The sequence below is a fragment of the Magnolia sinica genome, chromosome 18 (genome assembly GCF_029962835.1).
Source record: "Magnolia sinica isolate HGM2019 chromosome 18, MsV1, whole genome shotgun sequence".
Taxonomy (NCBI): domain Eukaryota; kingdom Viridiplantae; phylum Streptophyta; class Magnoliopsida; order Magnoliales; family Magnoliaceae; genus Magnolia; species Magnolia sinica.
The window spans coordinates 23,351,780-23,361,973 of record NC_080590.1 but is presented as its reverse complement, the minus strand read 5'-3'; the positions used below and the strand labels follow the sequence as shown (position 1 = coordinate 23,361,973).

Here is a 10,194-nt window from a genome sequence, read left to right as displayed (position 1 = left end):
TATGAGGCATGGGCCAGGCATAACCAAAAGTCCAATTTCACTGTTTGTTTGGTCTACTCTTTGATTGGTAACACCAATCAAGACCTTCCAAATCCTGGTCTGCATCCTCATCGAGTTCTTTAGCTTGAAGCTCTGAGTCGTGCCCCACTTAATATGGCACAGCATTCTCAGCAAGGAAAAATGATCAATGGTTAGAAATCAACTAACAAACTAGGATCGTTTAAGCAATCCGAGCTTGAGGTTCATGACCCATCAACAATGGGTTGAAGGACAGAACAGTTTGATTCGAATTACACATATACCAAGCATAAAAATGCTGGATGCATGTGTGTGGCTGTCATGCTTTCATCAGACAAGGTTGTAGCCATTTCCTTATGTGAGGAATGATCACAGACACACCGCCAAAATGTCAAGCATGTGAAGATATCCAAACCGTTCCAACAAGTGGGCCCTGATGTGAAGATCACAGGATGTGAAACTAGGTTTCTCTGATCATCAGTCAAACCATCCCATACAAAAAGTCTGATTCAACATAACATGGCCCACCTGACATTTGCACCTATTGATCTTCATTGTGTGCTCCACCTTTTGAACAGCTCAGATATAGTACACACGCGACACAGTGCCACATGTGGCGGGGCATCCATCAAATGGGCATGTGATCATTGCTCATATCAAATGAATGCATACAAGGACGTGGACTCATCAGAACTGTCTAGATTTGAATAATTTTGGGACTGCAGTTAAATCTCAGCCATTCTTTACATCTAAAGCAAGGAACGTTCACACAAGAAAATGTCAGCAGAAGAAAGGCACGCAAAGAATCACTCAGCACTGAATAGAAAGAGAGACATACATTGCTAGTGTGGTTACTCTGTTACAAAACTCATGCCTATTTACATCAAAATAAAGTAAAATCGACACTCGAAAAGCAACATGGCGAAGAGTAAGTTAATTGTCCCTGTATCTCACACCACCCTATATTTCTTGAGAGAGATGATACTGATACTTTGAGGCGTGTCTGGATCATGCACCACCGAATTAAATTGCAATTCAATTCACTAGTGCATCCAAACATGCCACCTTAAGCTTCCAATTCACAGAAGATAACATTTTGTCAAGCAGAGCACCCTGAATCTTGTAAGACATTGAAAGAGAGTAAACACGGGTAATTTGAATAGCATAGTCTGAGATCTCACAGACAGTTCAGCTCAATAGTTGGGGTCCAAGATTGTCAACAATGGGGGGGTTAGAATGTATTTGTTGGAATGTGAAACTATGCGGCCAACAAATCGCAATGATAGCTATCATTTTCGATGGATGCAGGATGAGGATCAGGTTGCACTTGGCGAACAAACTGTCCTTTCACTCGAGGGCGCTGCTCTGCAAGTCTTTTCCTGCTTTGGTACCGAACCTGTGAAGAAATCAGCATCAGAAATTGCAGTGGCTTGATTACAGGGGGATTCACAGACATCCCAATAACAGTAAATAATTACTACTGCTGCTGCTGCTAGAGTGCCACTTCACCTGCACACACTCTACACGTGGGTACAGGTGCCCAACTGGCATGTGGTTGGAACATCAGAACTTTGCATCAGGTGGGCCCCACCACATATAAGGCCTGATCCGAAGATTGGGCTGATCCACTGATTAGAAAGTGCAACATGTGTATGCAGAACCATCGAAAACATTTTAAAAAATTTCCACGTTTTCATAAATATTGAGCGGGCCAGCCTCTATTTCTAGGCCAGATCATCTGCACAATGGTGGCACACCTGGTAGGAAGCTTTGATGTCCCCGTGTGTGGTAATGTATGTGGGCTTAGCAAAGCTCTATTACTAATAATGCTAGGTACCTTCTTCTCATAGCATCTGTCTTTTCGCTTCAGTCGGAATTTGGTCAAGGCCGCCTCTCTTTGTGAAATACGCTGATAATCCTTCATCGTGGCTCCATCATGAGCAGAAAGGCCCTCATCATTCCCACTCTCTGATGCCGCTCCAACCACAGCACCATTCTTGCTACTCCCATTGCAGACACTCCCACATCCACTGCTGTTAAGATGGCCTCCGCTACCATTGCATGGATTGCTGCTTCTGCTTTGACCAGTTGCTGACAGAACGTGCCCTGGATCCTGTTCAGATTCCATGTTCTGTTCCTGCCCAGGCACAGCCTGGCAGATGGGTTTGTCTGCAATTTGATCATGAGAATAATGATTTTGCTCTGAGTCATGAGTTTCAAGATTGGATTGATGAGATGAATTCACATGGACGGCTTCCTGCTGGCTGGATGAACTTGTGCTCCATGGTGGTGGCCCTTGAGGAACTGATTGTTGATAGAATATGGGGGGCAATAAAGCGCCATAGCCAGCATAAAAACCATCGAGGGGCATGCCAGTGGAAGGAACAGGGACAGGAACAACCCCAAGTCCAGAAAATGGAAATGTCGTTTTCTCTTGACCCGGACCAATGACCCCGGGGTCAGTTTCTTCCTGACTGTCATTCTTTGTCAACCCATGCCAGTGAACGCCAGCAGCAGCCCCAGGAGATTGGTTGAGGAGAGGCTTCTGGGAGTTCCCAGAACATTCTAGGGATTCGATGTTGAAACTGGTCGGTGATGGAAGAGGGGGGCCAGGGGGCTGCACTGTCCTGTTATTGTACCTGCATAGGAGCCACGGGTTAAGTCATTCCAACAGAACGTAACAATGCACTTGTTCAGTAAAGTAGGAATATGGTGCATTTGGATGCAGTACTGGGTTCGACAGAAATTATGTCTAATGAAGTGGAAATAACCAAATTGTAACCTTCGCATCCGTATTTAGGGTCTGGCTCCAAGTTGCAATTGCATTAGTTACAGATTGGATTCGAAAGAAATGTAACTACAAAATAAGGGCTATTTCCTAATAATGTATGCTAGATAAGTTCATTAGTTTTTGTGAGTTCCTCGAATAAAACAGGATGTCCACGGTCTAATTCACTTGGAAGGTTCAAGCAAGACCCACAATTTGGTAAGTTTTGAATGACTTTCTCATACTTCATCTGCCTAGATACTTACTCCATTTCCTTCTATCTCTATCCAATTACTGTGACTTCCATTAACAAACTTTGTTCCCAAACTCTAATATTCATTCAGTCCATTCCATAAAATAAGATATTGGCTGTGGTTTGGTATCTGAAAAGCATGGCACACCTGAGATTGAAATTTTCTTATAGAAGCATTAGTCATTTCTAATTACTATGGACTATTCAACTCATTTAGAATATGTCTTTAAAAGGCATCACATGAAAAGTTTGCCGCTTGTCAAAAATCATGGCCAAAATTGGCTTTTAAATGCACAAGGACATTTCATTATGTGGTAAAGATGCAAGGTACGAGCATCATGTCCAACTGAATCTACTTCATCCCATTTTATAGTTTGGTTTGTTCTTTCCTAGTGTTTTCTGGACCTAATCTTAAATAAGAAACGAATTTCAGTTGACACCTAACCAAGAGATGAAACTCCCTACCTCATCAGGCACATATATCCAGATAACGTATGACAGTCTCCACAACAATTGATATCATACAGTCCAATGAAAATAAAGTAATCTCTTTCTGATTTCAACTGCTATACTAGAAAAAAAATCCCTGCTTCATAGATCAAATTAATGAGAGGTTTGCTAAGCCCACACGCACCTTATATTATGCAGGCCAGTTTGTGGGACATCCACTGCATCAGCTGGGCCCCACGTAACATGACGTGGCCCAAAAGACGTGCCAGTCCAGTCATACCAGCCCACCTGTACTTCTGAACAGTTTTTTTTTTACCATCTATTGCTTCTCTAGCCCACCTGATGAGTTGAGTGGACCGATTTTTGGCCACTTCATCAACACATAGGTGACCACTTGATGCATGGCTTCTTTGTCCTACACGTGCCAGGTTGGCACGTATAGCCAAACATAGACATGCATGTGGACTTAGCAAACCCTGGGTCAAATGATGCCATTACTTGTATATACAATGTTTCATTGATCCTAAAACAAATATGTGTCAACCAAGAAATGTCTGTATTCTATGTGCTTCTCATGAGGATTGAAGAATTGAAACAGCTCCCCTATCGACCACAGTAGGTGGAAGGAAGAAAAAAAGGAGTGAAAGTTGATCATCTAACTCGTTAAATCAGACATGTTTCACCTCACCCACAGTTGAAATTTTCATTGCCCTCATTCATGCTTGAGAATGATAAGTTCAACTAAGAGTCACTAGGAGACTTCACCAGATGCTAACCAGAATATCAGTCAGAAAAATATCTTAGGACTGTTGGGTGTTTCTACCTTTCACAGTGGGAAGATGGGGACCAGCAACATCTTGATTGGATTGATTTTGAAAGCATCCCAGAATTAAACCAATTTTGCTTTGCAGCAGAGTAAAACAAGAAAATGGAAGCCTGCTTAATGCAAATTCTGCATTCCAGCCAGACTGTATCTGCCTAATAATTTGTACCTATCTGATTTAGAAGTTCCTTTTCATTTATTTATATTATTTTTGAGCAAACACACTGTCAATCTCTGGAGATAAAAGGTAACGGGGTAATTGGATGCAGAAATCAGTACTCACCGAGAAAAGGGTGAGGCATTTGAATGGTTCAAGGTACACCTTTCCTCAGTCTCTTGGTTTTTGCACCCACTCGGCTCAGAGCCTCTCAAGGAAAGTTCCAATCGTAGTGAACCTAACCGGCACTTGCTGCCATTCCCATCAGAGAAGTTTACTGCATCGTCGAACATAATGCTGCAACCAATGGTACTTTCTGGAGGGCGATAGCTGTATTGTGGCTGATTATTGATTGCCTCAATCAAGTCAATGACTTCACTCAAAGGTTTGATTTGCTTATCACTGTACTCAGTTTCATTCACCATATTAGCATCCACCCTGTATCTTGGGGGGATCATTTCCTTGTCCCCTGCCACACATGCATGTTTTTCAAGTAAGATGGTCTCACTGGGGTTTTTCACATGATTGCAGGGAGCCATTTCTGAGCTCAGTCCCATCGATTTATCTGCAAGAAGTAGCTCGTCAAACTCCTTCCCATTAATAGAGTTAATGCATTCTCTACAAAGAAATTAATAATAAATAAGATGATAGTGACAGAAAACATGAAACATGTCATACCTTCAGCTTCACTTTCATGAATCGACAATGATCCACCCAACTTAAGATGTGTCTCATGCTTCTGTGCTTCTGTATCGACCACAAGAGAAGCATTCCTACATTTTGGCTGCAAAAGCTCCTGCATGTTATGCACGTACACACTTTCAGCTTCCGTGTCTGGCTTCGTACAAGAGCTCTGCAACAGGTAGACAAAAGCATTATAAAAATGATGCATTGGCAAATTTATGACCCTGTGGCTAGAACAGGGTTATACTCAGCCCAGACTGTATTTATTTTACAGGTCTGGGCAGTGGCCCTGAAATCAGGCATGATTCGTGAACCTGCCCAGCAACAGCTATAAATGACCCCTGATCTGGACCTTTGATAGGAAAAGCTTCCAAACTCACAACTATGTGCAGCCTACTCATCTATCAAGTCTAAAAATCGAACTCAGCCCTGACCCATAGGATGAAAAACTGAGGCTCAATCCTGGCCCAGAAGCCCAAGTGGAAGCCCTGGCACATTAACAGCCCTAGGCATCATAAATGGAATCCTATCTGGATGTAGGAGAACACCATTTTCCCTTGGAATCAATTTCCCTTTATATTTCTAAACCAAAAACTTCGATTTACATGATCAGTTGATTGGTTGTCTGATGGGCAATGGACTTACTTGGGCATCGCTGCCTTTTTCACTGCATTCCCTATTTTTCTGCATACAGGCACTTGAGTGGTTACTTGCAGCATTGGTGTCAGAAGCAGTGTTGAATTTCCTTGGTACATGGTTCCCATCTTGGTGCCTATGCCTGAGACCATTCGACTGAAAGCAAAAGATGAATAAGTTAGAGTTCAGTTAAAAGTCAAAGTTTTAATCCACTAGGATGACAAGAAATGACAAAGACTGCTTCAAGAAGGAAAAATGAAGCTTTGAAAAAAAAAAAAAAAGAAAAAAGAAAGAAGAAAGAAGAAAGAAAGAAAGAAAATGTGTAAGGATGAGAGCATACAGCTTGTCTTCTCCAAACATGCTGCCACAAATTCCTCAGCTCGTTCTTCCTAACAGGCTTGACTAGAAAATCTGCAGCACCTCCCAGCATACACTTGAAAACCACACTGATAGAATCATGCGAGGACATCACTGCACGAGAATCCCAGGAGTGAATACTTGTCCGGAAAAAAAAAAAAAAAAATCCCAACATAAAGAAATTTTCAGGAATAACATTTAAGGTTGGGTTTGGATGCACAAAAAAAATTGAATTGCAATCATTGAATTCAGTTATATGGGAAAAGGCTAAAGTTGGGCTAGTCCCATTCCATTCATGCTGATGGAGTACCCAGTCCCCAAATTGCAATTACAGTCATTTCAAATCTGACTTGAAATGCACAGGATTGCAACAAGGTCTGCTCAGCATTATGAATTAAATTGGTGGCACCCCTGCTTTGTTTATTTCCTATACAATGGATGGAATGCTCATAACTCAGTTCAATTGAGCATCCACGCACAACAGTATGCTGTGTTTGGATGCACATGTGAATTGAATTATGAATATTCAGTTTAATCAATAGAAAATGATGAAAACATCTTTCTTAATATTCATAAAAAGGAACTAGCAGCTACATTTCACTCATATCCAACTTGGTAGTAATATAATTGCAATTTGGAACGCAGACACTCAATATGAACAATAATGAAGGAAATTACAATTTGATTTGTACACTGTATTAGATTAATAATGGCAATTCAATTCAGTAGTGCAGCCAAATGCACCCTCAATCATTTCCACTCAGTGTGACGTACTTATCACAGGAATGTTTTTGCAGGTCTCGTGCTCCATTATCATGGTAAGAAGGCTAAATCCAGAGACTGAGGGCAAGTCTACTTCTGTCAGAATGAGATCGATATTATGAGGTTTCTCCTTCAGAATTTCCCATGCTTTTAAGCCATTGGAAACAGCAGCAACTGTTCAAACAAAAACAAGAACACAAAAACAAGCTTCAGTACCGGAACTATGGCATCTTGCAAAGCTCTAAGACATTTCTCAACTATCAATCAAAAGCTCTTATTGCAAAATATGTTTAAGAATAACTCAAGAAAGTTACTATGTTTGAATAATTAGCGGAAAAAGTTATACAAATTTTCGGAAATAGGAAATTCTGTTGCTACGGTCTTGTCGTTGGCTGTACATGTCAAAAAGAATCATTATGAGAATTGCATTAAGTATACATATGACAATAATAATAAAAAGAACACCCACCCCTTAAAGGGTGTGAGGCAGATGATCGACCTGGAATCAAAATTCAGAAAGCAGTTGGAGAGGTACCGAAACAGTTGCATCAACAATAGTAAGTATATGAACCTCAAATGTTTAGTAGAGGAATTATGGGATTCTCAATCTGAGGCTATGCACAATACCAGGCTCCATGCTTCAGAAGGTCCGTTGCCTCCCACCCCACATGGACCTTGCCCAGTAGCTTACAAATAGATGGTTAAAGAAGTGTAATGAAGCAACAGTCCACGTTGTTAGGATCTGGTCTAAGGACCTAGCTTTACAAGTTCTATCAGTTTTGTGTAGGGGTGGCAATGGGCGGGCTAGGGCCCCTGGCCCTCACTGGCCTTGGTCCCCTAAGCCCAGGCCTAATCAGGCTAAAAAGACCTCGGCTACCCAGGATCTGTTATGAATAGTTTAAACTTCAGAAATTTCTCATGGAATACCCAGCCTGGCCATATAAGAAAAATAGTGACATCGTTAATGGTTTGAAATAGTCTAAAAACCTCAGAAAATTTGTAGTAACCCCTCCATCTGTGATGAGTCCCATCATATAAATGGTTTTAATGATAGAAAAATGACTCTTGACTCACCAAAGAATCGGCAACTGCCGATGTTGGCTGTGGAGCATGGCGGTATGTTATGATCTGGTTTAAGGGCTTAGCTTGACGTGTTCATTTTCAACTTTTGGTGAATTGGTTAGGTTCATAACACACATCCAACTGAAAAAACTCCAAAGATTAATGGCCAAGGACTTCCAATCTCTGAGATTTTTGAGGGGAACAACCACTCAAAGAGGATCCAACAGACTGAGGGCGTGGATTATCAAACCATAGGCCCCATTTCTAATCTGAAACAGAGTTACCCTGAATTCAACTTTCTTCAATACCTATAAATTTCCAACTAAAAATAATAATTTTAAAAAGAAATCACCCGCAAGAAAAAATCTAATCCAGTCAAATCAGCTTCTTAATTCACTGGCGATAAGAAATGTCAAGATTAACGGCTAGGGTCTCCCGATCTCAGATATTTTGGGGGGAACAATCATCCAAAGCAGGATTCAACAGACAGACGGTCTGGATTACCAAACCATATGTCCCAAACAGAGCAACCCTGAATTCACCTTCCAAACCCATAAATTTTCAATTTAAACAAAACGAAAAAGAAAAATAAGAAATCACCCATAAAAGAAATCTAATTCTGTCAAATACAGCTTCTAAATTTAGTAATTATAAGAAACACACAAGGAAAAGAAAGGATCCGAAAGTGGCAAAGCAAACCTTTGTAATTGCATTTCCTCAACAGAGCAGCGACGATCTGACGCGTCGAATCATCCCCTTCTACTAACAGAACTCCCAGCGATGTACGAGGAAGAAGACTCTCCCATCTCACAATCTTCTTCACTTCTTCTTCTTCCTCCCCAAAAACCACTTCACTACTCAAAGCGACTTCTCCCATTTTCTCCTTCTAACAAACAAAAACCCAAAATAAAAGAAAATTGAAAGCAATTCCTTCTTCTTACTATATAGCTCTGCTCTACTGAAATATCTGAAAAGAAGGACAGAGAAATCGACGGTGGAGATTAATGGCGATGACTCAAAAGAAGAGATGAAGGAGCACCGATTCCAGCGGTAACTAAATATAGACCGATGCGTTTGGGGCCGCAAATCAAGCAAAATATCTCGAAGCCTCTGTTTCTTTCTCCGGCCTGTATCTACGCTACATGTCAACTTTCCCACCAATGGGCCCCACCACCATCCTAGTTCATTACCATTTTTTTCAAATTTCTGAGTATCATCCACCGTATATTTGCACAAATTAGATCAATCCAGACTGCCCAAATCGTTGTTCACGTTTCGGATAGCGTATATCCTGTAATTTTGGCCCATAAAATCATATAAACCGTCTTCATAATGGAAGTTGAATTTGTACAGTTGATTATTTATTTTTAGACATTTATTTTTATTATCATAGGTTTGATTGGTGAGCATTACTATTTAGGTGGTCTTGATTGATGCGATCGCATGCCATCTGCTCGATGGACGGGACACCACAAGTTAAGAAATGGTAGCGGACTCTCACCATAGCCATACAAGCAACTAGGAGATCAATCGGTGGGCAGTCATTCGCCCGCGCGCAAACAAGCTACGTGGCATCGTTAGAGTCACCGGTTTGGATATTTCGGTTTATGCATCTGATGCGTCTCTGACGCGTTAGATGCTGAAGACACGTGTTGGGCGATGCTGGTACTAGGAAGGAGATATTTTTTGCTTGCTGCCACGTTGGCGTTTCACAGACGGGGACGGGCTCTTAGGGCAAGGGATTTGCCACGTGGCGCAGTCAGAGGATGAGATTGCTGGTTTGTGGCTGTTAGAGCGTCTCTTTATTTTATTCTTATTTTGCTGCGATATTTTCGGGTACCCAGTTGTGTGGCTGACGTGGCAAACAAAGGGGGAAACGGATTGGCTACTCCCCTGCCACCAGCCAATGGCTGGTGGTCGGTGCTCTGTGGCCCCCACCATGATGTATGTGTTTCATCCATGCCGTCCATATATTTTTCTAGATCATTTTATGATATGAGACGAAAAATGAGATATATCCCGCACTCAGGAGGACCACGTTACAGGAAACAGTGTTGAATAAATGTCGACCCTTTAAAATCTTTTTGGGGGCCATAAAAGTTTTGGATCAAGCTGCTCTTTGTTTTTACCTTCATATGGGTATGTATGAACTAATAAACAGATTTGATTTCAAATAAACAGTACAGTGGGCATTAGGAGGATTTTAATGGTGGATGTCCAATCAT

The 10,194-nt window shown here is 41.4% G+C and overlaps 1 protein-coding gene across 1 annotated transcript; it reads right to left on the bottom strand.

Annotated features, from left to right (window-relative positions):
* Positions 1–835: 835 nt before the first annotated feature.
* Positions 836–9,057, bottom strand: LOC131233900 (two-component response regulator-like PRR95). Its single transcript, XM_058230742.1, has 8 exons — positions 8,669–9,057; positions 6,920–7,081; positions 6,129–6,259; positions 5,798–5,944; positions 5,147–5,321; positions 4,595–5,033; positions 1,856–2,657; positions 836–1,414 (listed from the first exon to the last, which is right to left on the bottom strand). Exons 1-8 carry the CDS (start codon positions 8,844–8,846, stop codon positions 1,277–1,279), a joined length of 2,172 nt encoding a protein of 723 aa, XP_058086725.1. The 5' UTR covers positions 8,847–9,057; the 3' UTR covers positions 836–1,276.
* Between the last annotated feature and the right edge of the window lie 1,137 nt (positions 9,058–10,194).

Coding starts and splice junctions, on each gene's coding strand:
- LOC131233900 (XM_058230742.1), bottom strand. CDS start 8,846: ATGGGAGAAGTCGCTTTGAGTAGTGAAGTGGTTTTTGGGGAGGAAGAA. Junction 7,082..8,668: donor GAGGAAATGCAATTACAAAG/GTTTGCTTTGCC, acceptor TTGTTTGAACAG/TTGCTGCTGTTTCCAATGGC. Junction 5,322..5,797: donor AAAAAGGCAGCGATGCCCAA/GTAAGTCCATTG, acceptor TACCTGTTGCAG/AGCTCTTGTACGAAGCCAGA.